The sequence below is a fragment of the Athene noctua genome, chromosome 28, assembly GCF_965140245.1.
Source record: "Athene noctua chromosome 28, bAthNoc1.hap1.1, whole genome shotgun sequence".
In the NCBI taxonomy this organism is placed as follows: Eukaryota; Metazoa; Chordata; class Aves; order Strigiformes; family Strigidae; genus Athene; species Athene noctua.
In genome coordinates this window covers 4,504,867-4,520,972 of record NC_134064.1, presented here as the reverse complement: position 1 = coordinate 4,520,972, position 16,106 = coordinate 4,504,867, and the positions used below count along the sequence as shown (strand labels likewise).

General features: G+C 49.7%; 2 protein-coding genes across 2 annotated transcripts in view; one reads left to right on the top strand and one right to left on the bottom strand.

The window, feature by feature from the left end:
* The first annotated feature begins 219 nt into the window (after positions 1–219).
* On the top strand, positions 220–9,199 carry R3HCC1 (R3H domain and coiled-coil containing 1). The gene is made up of 8 exons (XM_074928434.1): positions 220–281; positions 1,389–1,517; positions 2,414–2,551; positions 2,815–4,048; positions 4,312–4,484; positions 5,719–5,789; positions 6,581–6,676; positions 8,702–9,199. Exons 2-8 carry the CDS (start codon positions 1,423–1,425, stop codon positions 8,848–8,850), a joined length of 1,956 nt encoding a protein of 651 aa, XP_074784535.1. The 5' UTR covers positions 220–281; positions 1,389–1,422; the 3' UTR covers positions 8,851–9,199.
* Positions 9,200–10,500: 1,301 nt separating this feature from the next.
* Positions 10,501–16,106, bottom strand: part of LOXL2 (lysyl oxidase like 2) — a 42,248-nt gene continuing 36,642 nt past the window's right edge. The window contains exons 10-13 of the mRNA XM_074928433.1: positions 14,078–14,193; positions 13,453–13,589; positions 12,543–12,654; positions 10,501–11,129 (exon numbers count right to left, since the gene is read on the bottom strand). Of these exons, the coding sequence (XP_074784534.1) occupies positions 11,050–11,129; positions 12,543–12,654; positions 13,453–13,589; positions 14,078–14,193 (445 nt within the window). The 3' untranslated portion in view covers positions 10,501–11,049. The remainder of the gene's footprint in view (positions 11,130–12,542; positions 12,655–13,452; positions 13,590–14,077; positions 14,194–16,106) is intronic.

Sequence of the window (16,106 nt, the reverse complement as noted above, 5' to 3'; positions counted from 1 at the left end):
ATGTGGGTTTGTTTGGGTTTGGGGGTGGGTTTTTTTCGTGTTTTTTGGTTATTTTTGTTGGGGTTTTTTTTTTAGGATTTGGCATTTTGGCGCTATGCGCCCCCCCAGGAACCAGACCCGGCTGCCAACCGGGGGGCCCCGGGGTGCTGCCCCCCGCCCCGCGGGACGAAACGCGCTTCTCTCCCTGCGGGGGGGCGGGGGGCGGGTCCCGGTGCCGGGGGGAGGAGCCGGGCCCGGGCGCAGGCGCCGCTCCGGGAGTCGCCGCTCGGCCGGGCCTGGCGGTGAGGGGGGGGCCGGCGGGGGGGCCCGGGGCGGCCCCCGGGGGGGGTGTGGGGGGGCCGGGGGGGGCAGGGGGAAGGGGGGGGGAGAGGTGGAGCGCGGGGGGATGGGGATGGGGGGGAAATGGGGTGTAAAATGCAGCACGTGGTGCGGGGGGGGGCAGGGGAAGGGAGTGACGGTGCACGGAGCAACGGGGGGGGGCAAGGGGGTGAACCAGGAAGGGGGTAACGTGGTGTAAAAAGCAGGAGGGTGCTGGGGGGGGGGGGGGGCACAGGGAAAGGGGTAACGTGGTGTAAAGAGCAGGGTGGTGTGGGGGTGCGCAGGGAAGGGGTAACGTGGTGTAAAGAGCAGGATGGTGTGGGGGTGCACAGGGAAGGGGTAACGTGGTGTAAAGAGCAGGGTGGTGTTGGGGTGCACAGGGAAGGGGTAACGTGGTGTAAAGAGCAGGGTGGTGTTGGGGTGCACAGGGAAGGGGTAACGTGGTGTAAAGAGCAGGATGGTGTGGGGGTGCACAGGGAAGGGGTAACGTGGTGTAAAGAGCAGGGTGGTGTTGGGGTGCACAGGGAAGGGGTAACGTGGTGTAAAGAGCAGGATGGTGTTGGGGTGCACAGGGAAGGGGTAACGTGGTGTAAAGAGCAGGGTGGTGTTGGGGTGCACAGGGAAGGGGTAACGTGGTGTAAAGAGCAGGGTGGTGTTGGGGTGCACAGGGAAGGGGTAACGTGGTGTAAAGAGCAGGATGGTGTTGGGGTGCACAGGGAAGGGGTAACGTGGTGTAAAGAGCAGGATGGTGTTGGGGTGCACAGGGAAGGGGTAACGTGGTGTAAAGAGCAGGATGGTGTGGGGTGCACAGGGAAGGGGTAATGTGGTGTAAAGAGCAGGATGGTGTGGGGGTGCATGGGGAAAGGGGGTGCAGGAGGGGGCACAGGTAAGGGGTAACGTGGTGTAAAGAGCAGGACGGTGTTGGGGGTGCTCAGGCTGCCCGGGGCAGGGGTCAGGGGTTCCCGCAGAGGGGGGGGGGTCGGGTTGGGGGGGCTGGTGGCCCCGGGGGGGGGCTGGCGGCCCCGGGGGGGGGCTGGCAACCATCTCTCCGTGTGCCCTGGCCCCCGCAGGCCCCTGCCCGCTGCCACCCTGGCGCTGCGCTGCATGGACGGCGTCTTCCTCTCGCCCAACGAGGATGAGTTCGTGGGCAGGATCGCGGAGGAGCTGGAGCACTTCATGCTGCAGGGGCAGCACCGCAGGTGGGGGCTCTGCCACAGCACCCCGGGGTGCAGGGCTCGGGGGGTTCCTTACACAGGGTGACCCGCACCCCCCACCCTGCCTCGGAGCATCTCGGGGGGGCTCTGCCCGCCGCCCGGCTGTCCCTGCTCCTTCCCGCTCAGTCCTTCGGGACGCTGGTGCCTTTTCCGCCGTCTCCCTCCTTGGCCCGACGAGTCCTGATGAAGAGTTTTGTAATCAAACCGTTTCCCCTCTCCGCTGAGGGCTTCCTGCGCGCCCCATCCGCCTCCCCGGCTCTGAACTCCGTCACCTCGGATCGCTGCAGCGTTTGTCTTCGGCCAGGCTGGGTTTAACTGGACCCAGTTCCTGATCCAGTGACCTTGGAAACCCTTGAGATGGCTTAAAGAGGGTGTCTGACAGGAGCAGGGGTGGGATTCCTTCCTGCCGGCTTGTAAAGACCTTCAATATTTTATTTCATTGCTTTTTTTAAAAAAAACCCCAACGTTTGGCAGAGAAAGTACCTGTGTAAAATGCTCAGGAACTAAACTGAAATTCTAAAAACGTGTCTGAATGCGATGAGATCAAAGATGGTGTTTATTTAGTTGCTGGTTTCTGGAGGGTGGTGGCACTGGGGAGGCCGGGGACTGGGAGACTGGGACCAGTCTTCTGCTGGTGCGTTCCAGCCATCCCCAGCACGGGTACAAGCGGGAGTGTGAATCCCAGCTGCAGGACTGGGCTCCTGCTCCACCTCTGTCTAGATGTTGAGGAAGGAGAGAGGATTTTGGCTCTTTAACACCAAGAAGTCCTGCTTGGATTTAAACCCTACGCTGGGAACAACTGGGGAAAGAGACGTTAATAAATTCTTGCTCCTTTTCCATCCTTCTCCTTCCCGACGCCCTTGGCCCCTCTCTCGTTCCAGAGTGCTCCTGTTCCCGCCTCTGTCCAGTCGCCTCAGGTACCTGATCCACCGGACCGTGGACAACGTGGATTTGTTGAGCAGCTTTTCTGTGGGAGAAGGATGGAGGAGGAGGACGGTGATCTGCCACTCGGCCGTCAGGTGGGGCGCGGTCCATGGAACGGTGCTTCTCCTGTGGCCGGGGGGGGGTGTTTGTTCAGGCTGACAAGCACAAAGTCTGCGTGGTGTGTCTCCCCAGAGAGGAGGGCGGCTCTTACCGACAGCATCTCCCAGTCATTGAGGGAGCAGAGGGTCATTTTTTTCCCTCCGTTGGCTCATTTCTATGTGCATTTGATGCTTTTTCTTTTCTCTTACTTGTGAACGTCATGTTACTGCTCCCTGCTCACGTCTTGCCGTTCTCCCAGGCTGCCCAGCGAGACCAGTGACCAAAAACCCAGCAACAACCCCCCGAGACCGCAGCGACCTCCGCAGCCGTGGGGCCGGGGGGGCCGAGGCAGCAGGCTGCGGCACGGCCCGGAGATGCACGGAGACAACTCTCGAGCCTGCGTGGGCTCTGGCAGGATAAAAAGGCCTCCCAGGAAGAAGCCAGATAAAGCCCTGTACGTCCCCAAGGCGATGCGCAAGAAGGCAGAAGGCGGGGAGCAGGAGAGCCCGGTGGGGAGCGCCGGGTGCAGGGGGGACGTGGCACAAGAAGAAATCGTCTGCCCGAAAGCTTCAGCTGGGGACGCCCAGGAGGAGCTGGGCAAGCCTGGAGACGGCACAGGTGGTGTCTCCTTGGCCCCTGGCGAGCAGCAGGAGCCAGGCGAGGAGAGTGTTTCAGGGAAAGATAACGATGATGCCAGTGATGAATGTCCTCCGTGTTGTACGGATGTCCCGTCCTTAGAGAACAGCAACGATTTCTCTGGGCAGGAAAGTCAGGATAAAGACTGTTCAGATCCTTCCGTACACAATAAAAACCCAGTTGAAGCAGAAGAGCAAGATTCAAGCTGTGACAACACTATTACGGCGGAAAGGAGCAAAATCCTGCGCCAGGTGCAAGCTGGAGACCAAACGAGGCGGGATGCTGGTGTGTCAGAGCGCAGCAAAACCTCCTCCCTGCCAGAGAGTCACGGCAGGAGGTGCTGGACGGACCCGGCTGTGGCAGCGCCGGGTGCAGCGTCGCTGCCGCTGGAGAACCAAGATAAGAGCTGTGCTGCTGCCAGGAGCCTGGAGAGCGCCCGCAACGTGTCGCTGCCTGAAGAACGGAGCAAGGACTTTGTGAACGCCGGCGCGGTGGAGGGGGACAAGGGTTCCTCTGAGCTGGAAAGCCAAGAGCAAGAGTGCCCCAGCGTTGCCCAGGTGGAGCAGAACCAGAACCCCCCAGAAGCCCAGAATGAGCCTCTGGCCACCCCCGAGCGTGTCCCTGGTGCTGAGCCGCCACCCGCCGAGGCCCAGGGGCGCTGGGTGGCTGCTGCCCTGCAGAACCACAGCGGGAAGGTGCCCGGGGAGGAGGAGGAGGAGGAGGAGGAGGAGGACAAGGAGCGTTCGGGCTTGGCCAACGTGCTGTGGCGTGAGCTGCACTTGTCTGCGGGAGATAAAGAGGAGAGCGCGGGCAGCCGCGGCCTCGAGGACGACTGTACCGCCGAGCTCTTTGCAGAGGTAGAGTTTTTCCGGGGGGTGTTGCTGTGGGGAGAGACTTTTGGGGAACAGAGGGTGGCTCAGGAGTCGGCCCCAGGGGAAGGAATTAGTCTGTGGGTGGGAGGAGAGTCCCTGCGGCTGCTGAACCTGCTGGCAGGAGTGTGGCTGCCGAAGTGGTTTGCAGGGACTGAGGTGGGGCCCTGGAGGATTGTTCTTTGAAGTGAAACATTGTCTGATTTTTTTTTTTTTTTTAACCTTTTTTTCTTTATTATTAACATTCTCAGATTGTGGGTTATTTAACCGTGAAGGACATAAGCATTGAGAAGATCAGCGTTGATTATTCCAGCTACGGAGATGCACAGCTCAGCGAGGGGGATTTTGGCCACGTAACTGAAATCTATGACTTTTCCCCATCACTGAAAACGGAGAACCTGTTAGAAGTGTTCTCGGATTTCCAGTGAGTACCGATCCGAGAGCCTGGGCGCATCGGGGGCGTGGGGGCAGCAGCATTCAGGCTTGACTGCGCAACAGAATCTGAATTCTGAATGCTAGCTTCACCTTCGTGCCCTTATGTCTTAGACTTTCTGTGCCTTAAAGGACACTTCCCTGCAGTTTCCACAGGATTTAAAACACGTTTTTTTTCAGGGCTCTGTCATACAGTTACCTACGTGCAGGCTTATTCCTTGTGTTCTGGCTTTGGTGAGAGTCTTTAGGTGCTTCCTAAGAGCTTCTTTGTCATTGTGTGGTGGTGCCTGAGTAAAATCACTTGCTTACATAAGTCTTTGCAGGAAAAAGGGCTCAATCCTGCTGTTGGAGATAAGATTTATTATGTAAATATGGGGAACAGAGCCTTGTGCCAAAGGGAGTGACGCTGGATTAGTGGCAGGACCAGGACAAAGCTGTGACAAACGGCAGCTCTGAGTTCCTGTGTCACTGCTGGCAGAGAGCACAGACACGGTCTGGAGGCACCTCTCCCTGTGTTCCTCCCACCATCCTCCTCCTCTTTTGATAGACCCGGTGGATTAGATGTGAACACTTCACCTCTTCGGATCCCTTAAATTAAAAAACATGATTTACATTTTAAATGAGCTACTGTCTGTGCGTGTTTCCTCTAATGTGTTTTTTTTTTTTTTTTCCTCCCCCCTCGCTGTGAAACTGAGCTGAAAATTGATGGATCTAATCTGAGCAGTCGATTGTATTTCTGGTGCTGCAGGAAAACCTTCGAACTCCCAAACTCACGTTTTCCACTCACACTTTATTAGATTTTCACATCGGTCTCTTCACCCTGAGCTTTGTAAACTGCTTTGATAAATCACTTGCTTTTTATTGTAGGTGTCTGAGCAATTGGGTGGTGTTTGTGAAGCGCTGCATAAACGACAAACAGTTTTTTTGTGCTATGAGACAGTCCCTGACATTGAGGTTGAGTTTGGCCAAGGGTTTTTGGGGGGCAGCTGATGTGGGGATGGTGGTACATTGTGGCCTTGAAAGGGGCACATCTGATGTTCTGATCCTTTCCTTCTCTTTCCCCTCACCTAAAGCGGGTATAATGCTTTGAAAAGCAGCAGCAGCTGTCTACATAAAAATCCAAAGTACTCTTGATAACTCGGGGTGGCTGTTGGGTCTTACTGCGTGTTTTTTTTTTTTTTTTCTTTCTTACTAATGAATATTATTCTGTTGTCTTTTCATTTTAGCGAGAGTGGCTTCAAAATCCAGTGGGTTGATGATACACACGCCCTGGGAATCTTCTCCAGCCTGTCTGCAGGTAGGGTCACTGGGTTCGTGGTCAGGATGGAGGGACCCGGGCGCTGCCGGGGTTCCTCTGCTCCCCCAGCCCCGTCTGCAGCCGCGTCCCGCGCTCGGGCCACGCCGTTGCCAGAGGGAGTCACGGTTCAGCGCGTCTCCCTCCCTGCACGCTTCCAGCTTGAAAGGCTTTTAAGGCTTGAGAAGCTGGAATTGCCGTGGTGGTGTGTGGAAACTGCTGTGCAAGAACAGCAGGTTTTTAATGGGCTTGGAGAATAACCAGGGCGGCTTTTGTACAGGGAGCGACTCGCGCTGCACTTCTAGAAATTAATCTGGTTTGCCACTTCTCTTTTTTTTTTTTTTTTTTTTCCTCCTCCTGTAACTAGACACAATTCCTGTGAGCACACGATAACCCGGGGCCCTCAGGCTCCAGCAAACTGACCCTTGCGGGGACAAACACCCCAAGCTCGGGTCGGGGCTGCCCCAAGAGAAGTTTCCATCCACCGGTGGACGGAGCCCAACAGCTTGTGCTGTTTTGTTGGGCTTGAGTCTAATAGTGATGGAGCTGTCTCTGAAAACGTGTTTGTATTTCCCTGAAACCTGTTTGTGTTTCCCCGGGACTCTCCTGTGTGAGGAATAGGGGGTGTAAGCCTGAGGTGCCCAGAATGAGTTTAGCTGCTTTAGTACAAGCCCTGAGAGGCCACAAGAGCTGCTGAAGCTCCAATGATTCGGTGTTCTCATGCCATGGACTGTTGTATGATTAAAGCCACCAATATTCAGGCTGCTAATTTCAGCAATTTTTGTTCTCTGAAGCATCTCAAGCCCTGGGGCGACGTTACCCTTCTTTAAAGATCCGACCGTTGATCCACGCAACGAAGCAGAGTAAAATCAAGGCACTGCAGCGACCAAGTAAGACTTTTTTGAAATTATCATTATTAGTATTTCTTTCTTTACCAGTCTTCTATATCCTGAATGGTCAAAATAACAAGTTAAATGGGGAAATATATATAAAGGACCAGTATTTCTTTTTTTTTTTTTATAGCTTTATTGGCATTGCAGGACAGTGAGCTGTGGTGTAGTCTTCAGAAAAAGCCTGCAGGTGCTTTTTTGTTTTTTTTTTTACAGTATTTTCAGCCGACTCTGTCATAGTTACGTTAACTGACTGCATCGGTAATGCTGGTTTCTGCCTGTTTGCAGCAGGCAGGAGTGGTTGGCACAGGTGAATGCAACAGCAAAACCAAATTGGCAGAACAAGAAGGATGTTGTGTTCTGTTTACAGGAAAGAGCTACAGCTGGTACCTGCACTTAAGTTTTCAGTCACTCTTTCTCCTGCTCTGCAAGGACTGAATCAAAAAAGCATCAAATCCTGTTGCTTTTTGTTTTCAGCTGAAAGTGGTTTGCTGAATTTCAAGCTTAGTCTTTCTTGTGGTTTTTTTTGCTTCTTGTGTAAAGTTTTAAGCGACCGGTTGCCTTGTTCAGCCGGGGGGGCTGCAGGAAGACAAATCTCTTACTCTGCAATTACTCTGCAGGGTTAAAGATAATAGAGGAGACAAAACCAACAGCAGTTACATTTTGTGGTTGGCATAATTTTATTCAGTATCAGGTGAAGGAAGAAATTGTTAAGCTTAGCCATTAACATTGTTTTATTTATTTTATTGCCTTTTAAAATCATATTGTAATCAGTTACACTTGCCACGGTAAAGAAATGCTGTGAGTCTTGTAGCAGCAGAGACTTTGCTGAAGGTACAACTACACCGTTATTCCTACAGTACATTGCAGTTGAAACAGATTTCAGGATTAATGCTTTAAAGGGACACTGTCACAGTTGGAAGTTCCTGAGTTTTTAAGATCGCTAGATTGAAATGAAAAGATCAAAGAATTGGATTTGTTCTTGCACTCTCCCCTTCATCTGTTTTCATTCCCAATTCCTGATTCTTGCTGCTGAAGCCTATTGGCACAATTCGGAATCAGGTCAGAAACTCCTCCTGGGGAACATTTTATATAAACTCTGTTTGTATTCAGTTTAAATGGCAATATTTTTTTTTTTCCAAATACAAATGTGGAGTTCAATTAGCTGACAGTGTCTCTCTTTTTTTTTTTTTTTTTGATTTTTGAGCTTCGTCAAGAAAGAGTGGCAATTTTAATTTTATTTTCCAAGCTGTGGATGCTTTGAGTCTGCCTCTTTTTCTTTAAGCTGCTGATGGGCTGCCTTTATTAATAAAACTTCTGAAAAAGCAAGCAAAGCCCCCATTGCTAACTGAATAATAAATTTGCAAACAGTTGCTGATAAATGATTAGGTAACTGCCAAATCCAGACTACTGTGGACTTGGTAAAGTTTTGATGTATTTATTCATTTCTTGTAAGATGAAACTGTAGCAAGCCAGGTGTCTACCAGGAAACGGAGGTGACTGGCCCAAGGGCTTTCCCAAAAGCATTGGATATATTTAGCTGTTTTTTAAAAAATGCAGATTTTTTTTTTTCCTTGCTGTTTTCTAAGGTTTTTGACGGCTGTTTTTGAATTGATCTCAATTTAGACTAACTTTCCTGTGCGTGGATAAATGGGTTGGACTGTGTGCCTTCATTTTGTTCTCAGAGATGGGACTTGCTGAATTTTGCCAGGAAGGAGAGGGGGGGGAAGCTGCTCCTGGAAGCAAACAGGGAACAATTCTCTACCACTGCAGAAGAGGCCTGGAGCTTAATTGTAGCTAAATAGTTTTTGAGCTGTCACTGAAAAATCTTAAGTCAAAATCTGGAGCCATGTCTTTTTAAAAGAAAAGGCAAGTTACTGGGTGGGGATAGAACAACTCGCTCATGCTCTGCAAAGGAACTAGGGAAATAAAATCAGCCTTTTTGTCTGTGAGTCCTATGATTTAGCCACAAGTCTCTTCCTGAACAAGCACTAACTTCATGATTTTTCACCCCTTTTCACCTAGAGCTCCTTCACCTTGCAAAAGAAAGACCCCAGACTGACACGGCTGTGGCGAAGAGGCTGGTGACCCGGGCCTTGGGGCTGAAGCACAAGCAGCAGGGCGACCCGGGCACTGAAGTGCTTCTGCCAGAAACCTTGGACCAGGAGGAATGAACCACCTCGGCTCAAAAAAAGATGTACAGATGAGCATGGCTGTGATATTAAACTGCATGCAGAACAGTGAGTTGCCACAGGGGTGTTCTCTTATGGATTAGCACCGTCTTTTCCTTCTGAAGTCGGGAAAGGAAAAAGTTATTAATTAATCCATTTTAATTAATAACTATTAATGAGACCTTGAGCTCAGGAGGGTTGCTGTGAGCTCTTCGTTATGGAGAGAGTCTTGCCCTACTCTGTTTCAAAGCATCTGTTACTCACTGGGTCACTTGCAGAAAGGAAGGCTGCTTACAGAAAAGCCTGCTCTGTAATGTTAAAAAAAAAAAAAAGCATTAGAGTAAGGGAATTGTATCTCATTGGCCAAAATTCAGCTGTAAGCAAAAGCAGAGCACCTGCAGGAGTCAAAGAAAAATCCGTTTGTTTACTTTGTTGTAATGTTATTGTTAAAATATCCCACAAAACTGACAAGCAGTGAATGCCAGTGAGTTTTGGGTTTTTTTCCTGGTTTACACAGTGTTTAAAGAGTCTGCCTTGCTTTGTTGCAACTGCTCACAAGGAAATTGTAATACACTGATGAGGAAAAAACCACAATTTTCCAGTTCTGCTTCGCCCAGAGCCTGGTGTTCGGAGGTGCTGCAGGACACCTCGGTGTGACATCCAGCACAGCTCAGCCTCTGCTTTCACTGCACAGCCCAGCATCTCGAGAACAAAATGGAGTTTTCCAACTTACAGGGGGCTAAAAACCTTTGCTAGATGCCACCATCTGGGCCACTGGATAAACGACAGAAATACTCTGACAGGCATTAGTGAGAGACTCCTGCATTCTTTAAGCCTCACAACATCCCTGTGAGGTAGGTTATGGAGAGCACAAGTTAGATGCAGGCAGTTTCGATCCCCCTGCGGATTGGAATGGTCAGCTGTAAGAATTCCCTTAACTTTAGCTGCTTGTAGAAGTCTTCCGTACAAACACAGAGGGAGAAGAAACTTAAGTACCAGCAATTGTGAACAAGGCCCTAAACTTTCATGGAGTAGAAAGAGACAAATGGCATATAAAACATTTTTCTGGGTAAAACACTTTTATTCAAGTAGCTGTGTCTGAAAAATCTGTAGCAATGCGTGTCCTCAAACAAACAGAGGAACACACTTAGCACCATTGTGAATTTACCAAGTGTAAAAATCCTTTGGAAGACAACTTACACCGATGGGTCTGTGACAGCACAGGTCCCTGATGATGATGATGGTGAAGTTACCTCTGTAAGGTACACAGTGATGATACAATGCCTTCACTCTGTCTTTTCTATAAAGGATGAATTTAGTTAATATCCAGCTTAGAAAGGTAATATTTAGATGTACGTAGAATCTGTTGGGTGAACAGCTTACTGTGTAATGGAAATTCAGTCCAGTGAACTCAGCAGCAGGAGATCTGCAAGGTCTTGTAGGTGTTTGGGGGGAGGTGGAGCTTCACCGAGCCCTGAGGCGCTTGGAGAAAGTTCTGCATTAGCTGCTCCGCCTGAGAGATTGCGTTGGGAGTCGATTGTTGAACCCAAGAGTTTCACTGCGATATTAAATTATGCTTTATACTGTTCTGCTTAGAAAAAAGCTGCTCCTTTTTTTTTTTTTTTTTTCCCCCCCCCCCCCCCCTTTCCTGTATTTCTTTGCTAAAACGGCGTGGCAGTGCCGAGGATTAGCTGTGTTCAAGAAGCAGCGTCACAAACGGAGGCGTTGGCATCAATGGTGCCTTCGAGCTTGAGTCAAAGAGCTTAAAGATACCAAGATTTAATGCCTTGAAGAAAACGAAACGTAAAGGCTTAGGTTGTTGGTACCCAAACAAAGGCAAATTGTGCTTGCTGCAGCCTGGACCTGTGTCTGTGAGTAAAGATGGTGCTGCAAAGCGGAGGGAGAAATCTGTGTGGAGAAGGTTGGAATGGCGAAGATACGGAGCCAAGCAGAGCTGAAGAGCCTGCTCCTGACTACCTCAGTAGTAGGGACTGGAGTTACAGGAGACACGGGGTGGTCTGAGCACCTAAACTGGGAAGGAAGGCATCTTTAGAAAATAATTTACCTCGCTAATTTAGAGTTTGATTGTTTGCTTGATTTTTTTTTTTTTTTTTCTTTTTTTCTCTTTTGTGCAGTGGTTAGGGAAATCACCGAAGCAGGAAACCTCGCTTCTTTAAATAGTGGGGGGGAGGCGATGCTGGTCTATCGGGTGGACACCTTGTTATTTGTGAGTCCGCTGAAGTGATCAAACTTCTGTTCCGTTTCCTCGCTGAAGGAACCACCTGGGGAGTTCACAAAAAGAGCACGGGGTTGAGCAGGAGGTAACAAAAGGCAGTTGGCAGCACACGGGGGTTTTGTGCAATCTGTGAGAAGGGCTCAAAGCGGGTACCAGAGACGCAAAGATTTTTCCTGGGCCAATTCGTTTAAGTGTTAATTAAATCTTACCCTAACTGGAACAGCCAAGAGGCCCCGGGAGTACTGGGTCTGGTCTTTTATGTAGCTGGAAGACTAAACCGCACATTACCCTCCATTTCACTAAAAAATAAGTTAATGACCAGCAGGACCTGTGAAGTAAGTGGGTTCTGCTTACTCTCCTTAAATAGGAGCATGCCCTTACTTTTTGCTAGTTGAGACGCAATGAAAAGCTAAATACATTTCTTTTTAAATAGAAATATTTTCAAGCTCAGCTGGAGAGCCCATCCAACACTTAAGCGCCTGTTCATCCAAATAAAGTGGGTTTGGCTTTTCTGAACTAGGTCACAGTCTGCACTGTGACACACGAGACAAGTATTTTCTTCAAAAAACCCAACAAATTAATGAGAAAAATCAGTGGTTACATGGATTATTTTTTTTTTTTTTCAGGAAAAACACTCCTTGAAGAATTTGAGCCAGCTCTGGAAATTGTTTTCACCACTGGTTTTATTTGGAGGCTGGCAGGCAGTTGCTGTTAAATTGTTTTTAACTCAGAAAATGTATTATCTTACAAAGACCCCAACTTAATTCATTTTAAAACGGTCTTGACAATTGGCTGTTAATGCAAATTTAAACTAGTTTGGCTTTGATATTTCCAAGACCAAAAAAAATTCCAGATTGATAATGTTTTACGTGTATTCACAAAAATACACAGTTTTCCCTCATTCGGGGGACAGCAGAGCACTTTCATTTCTGGCTTGAGCAGAGGGTTCTTCTCCACACATCACCATCCTTGTTTGCTTTTCAAGAAAAGAGGAATTTTGGGGTCTGAGGAGTCAGTGCCAGGCTGGTAATAATTTGAGTTTGGGACAAAGGTGGGGTTGTTTTCCTGGAGCTCTTCAGGCACACCGACCAAGCTCTCAGGTTGTTTCCTTGTCAGTGGAGGGAAAAACGCTCCTTTCCTTGCAGAGGAGATGCACAGCTGGAACGTCCGTGCATCCCCTTTCCGCTATTTCTTTCACAACTTGCAGAGCACGCTGCTGTACCCACACTGTGCTTGCTGCTCCAGGAGCGTGTAACAAACCCTCCCACCCCCCTCACTCTTTACAACCCGGAGCAGCTTGACCCTGTCTGCCTTTGAACAGGCTACGGCCAACAGCACCACCGTGGCTAAGGTCAGTTTTCATCTTTCCAAGCACGTCCAAAGCGACAGACAGCACAGAGGCTTCCTCGTGAAGAGGCACAACCTGAGCTGTGCTTGACGTGCCCCCCGTGGCTCTCACCTATGTGGCAGTTGTACATCCAGATGCGCTGCCCGTCGTACCGGCTCCTGCACTTCATCACATTGTTTGAGTAGTCGGATTCAGCAACTTCGTAGTTTGGGTTGATGACAACCTCGGGAGTGATGGAGAAACGCGGCACCGAGTTATTTAAAGGTGGACTGGATATAACACTTACTAGTCAGACTGAGACAGAATCAGCTTTTTCTTACACCATAATACTCTTTTTTTAAACTTTTTTTTTTTTTCCCTTAAAACTCATTTTGCAAGGAGGCTGAAACTACTTGATAAAAGCCAGATCAAGATCACACCTTCCCCCACGCACCAAGCTACACCCTCAAACACCTTCTCTACATTTCACACGATAGCAGGGCAGACAAAAATAATAATTCTTCCCTCCTCTCCAGTTTAAGTGGCTGTTTTTAGAACCAAAGAATTTCCCCCCCGCTCCCCCAAAACTGACTGTAGGCCCAGTCTTACCTCCTCCTGCAAACACCACCAGAATAGCACTGTTTCACCCCGAGAGGAGCGAGTGCTGCTTACCAAGAGCTCCCCAGCTCAGGACAAACCAACAGCAGGACGCTGCCCAAATATCTAACGTGCCACGTGCGTTAACAGCAGGAGCTGCACGTGGATTGTGTTGGGACTATCAAGGATTGGCTGGATGTGGATTTCTCAAGATTTATCGTCTCCCCGCTGTGGTTATTAGTCCTGATTTTTCACTAATGCGACCTGGGAGCACTTTGTCGTCCTGTTAGGCAATCCTTTCTCTTTTAGGATCCTGGAATATGATTTTTTTGTAAGCAGAAGTTCATAGGAGTTGTACAAATAAACCAGTTAGTCACATTCTTGACAGCCCTAACGGATAAGAGAAAAGCAACAGCAGTGTCTCACACCCTCTTTTTCTTTGTACCTGGAAGAGGTAATCGCCTGGTGGGACGTCAGTGATGTCGATCCACTGGCAGTCGATGTCGTGCCGGTACACGTCCCAGCAGCCGACTGTGATCCCCTGTTCACCAAAATTGGCACATTCGTACTGTTTTTGCACATCTAAACGAGAAGAGTTAAAGGCACAATGAACTACATTCACAGCAGAGCCAGGAATTTCCCACCCTCGGGCCCTCAGAGGAAGGGCGAGTTGTTCTTCATCTCCCACAGACTGAGGAGCTCCAGGTAGTGTGTTTTGGGGGAGATTTAATGGAACAGTGTCTTGTACTGAAATACAGGTACTGCTCGGTCCCACGGGAGGAGCTGCCCCTGCCCTCCCATCGCCCAGGGGCAGGCTTTGGAATTTCTCACTTTACACGAATCAGAAAACACACACTTAGGTTTTCAGAGTAAGGATGGAAAGAGCTGAGGTCTGAAAACCTTCAGGGATTCTCTTAATACCTGCAGAGAGCACTCCAGCCAGACATAACCTCAGGACTGGTTTCTGGCTCCTGTCAGGCCCTGTTCCAGTCCTGCTCAGGACTTGCTGTCAGAGTCACCTGCACGGGGACAGCAATGAATTCCCAGCACAAGGGGCTCCGGCAAGATACCTGCTTCACATTCCGTGTCTTCCAGACAGAAGCTGGCTTTGTGGCCTTCAGCCACCTTGCTTCCGTTGAGGTTCAACAGATCGTAGTGGGTAAAAACCTCCATGCTGTGGTAATGCCTGCGAGGCACAGAGAGGGACAATTATCGTTAGGGAACACGGACACCCCTTTAATTACCAGGTCTAAAGGGCTGCACTCACCCCAGCGGAGGGTACAACGACTGGGATGGCAGCAGCCCAGACTCTGTGCTGTCACATCCCTCGGGCCAGGCATTTCACCCCCCAGCCCCGTCCCCACGGCCACGGGGATAAATAAATAAGTATGCAACAACATGCAAAGTGCCACGGCCCAGCACGGGAGGAGGAGGGAAACCACAGCCAGGAAATGTTCCCCTGGGCCTAATCCTACGTGGCATCATGGCCCGTGCCACCTTCACGCTGGCTCCTGGCCCTGGTTTTTGTTTACGAACGAAGTGCTAAAGCTGTGCCAGGGGAGAGCCTTGCCCCAGCCTTTGTAGGATCACGCCGTGTTTTCTAATGGCAAGAAGCAGAAATCCAAGCCACCATCAGCTAGGTCACTGTTTCTAACAGCCCTGTCCTTCACTAGAATAAGAAATATTTCACCTACTCCTTAGTAACAAGCTGCACACAGAGCTGGGTGTACCCCAGCCAGCAACCTGGCTATTTTTTATTTATTTAATTTATTTTTAAGCAGCAGAGTATGAATTTATTGGCAGAAAACTTAACAACAGATGGAACCAGCTTCTCTCAGCAGTCACTCCGGTCGCATCTGAACAACATAACAGCTGGGTTCACACATGATACGTTTCATAAATTTAAATGGGGAAGTGTTAGTGTCAACTCAGCCTGGGCTGGGCTGCAGCACCACTGGGCACAGCACCAGTTAGGAGAGAGCACTCAGGTGCTGTGGAGCCCAAACTAGCAAAGTTAGACCACGGCAGGGCTTGGGTGATGCAGAATTTGGGAACATTGACCTTTTTCTATGCCACGCTGCTGGTTCAGCAAAAACGCAGCCTGTGTTTCAGTCTATTTGAAGTCTGTGGGACTTGCAGAGCCAGGAGCAGATGGAAGTACCCGATTAAAACAGTTGTGCGCGCCACGTGGTCAGGGCTGGGCGTGTAAATGTGGTCACGCTGATGCAACACCTTGAATTTGATCCCAGCCTTGGAATTGGGAGCAAACCCACAGCGTGAGCATGTTGTGGGGAGCAGGACAGCAACTGTGGGTCCTTACATGGCTGCATCTCTACCCCAACCACGGGAGGACTCTGCCGAGACACACCAGGGCCTGTTGGCGTAGCTGGGCACAGACAGGCCCTCACTCAAAAGCCATTGCTTGGGGGTTTAAAAAAAAAAGAAGAAAAGTGAAAAAATCCTCTCCTTTCCAGCTGTAAGAATAATCACGGCTTCAAAACTGCAGCACTACTCCACACACATATATAGATAAAGGAAAAGCAAGGAGGGAAGGGGAGGAAATTTTTTGGCTACAGAATATGTTTCTTCTTACCTCCTCCTGCCTTTCCCCTACCAAAAAAAAATTGTTAAAAAATTTTAAAAATTACCACCTGCCAGAAGTTAATCACTTTTCACTCCCTGTCACAGGTCTTTCCCATTTTTGTTCTACTTCCACATCAAAAGCCAACTGAACAGAAGCTCCCAGTGACGGAGTGAGGCGGTGAGGAAAGAGGAGGCATTCTGCAGTGGCTGAGCTGTTGACTTTGGGGCTGTCTAATTTGGCTGCCTCCGATAAAAGTTTGAGGTTCTCAAGTCTGACTCAGTTTCTGAAATATGTCTGAATCATTCAAAGAGGTGTTTACATTCTGGTGTTTACAGACTGGAAAGATTGAAGAGGAATTGAGTTCATCCTCCTCCATATAAACAGAATCCAGTTTAAAGCACACAGATGGCTCTCGGCCTCTTCCCGATCCCTTCTGTCTCACCTCACTTACGCAGCCTCTCCTGAAGAGCTCCCAGTGCCCTCCAGTTTAACCAGCTCAGAGCCTTGTGGTGTTC

What these genes read in the sequence shown, in the direction of transcription:
- R3HCC1 (XM_074928434.1), top strand. Translation starts at nt 1,423, where the DNA reads ATGGACGGCGTCTTCCTCTCGCCCAACGAGGATGAGTTCGTGGGCAGG. An exon ending in CTGCAGGGGCAGCACCGCAG is followed by an intron (nt 1,518 to 2,413) that starts GTGGGGGCTCTG and finishes CTCTCGTTCCAG; the next exon opens with AGTGCTCCTGTTCCCGCCTC. An exon ending in ATCTGCCACTCGGCCGTCAG is followed by an intron (nt 2,552 to 2,814) that starts GTGGGGCGCGGT and finishes CCGTTCTCCCAG; the next exon opens with GCTGCCCAGCGAGACCAGTG.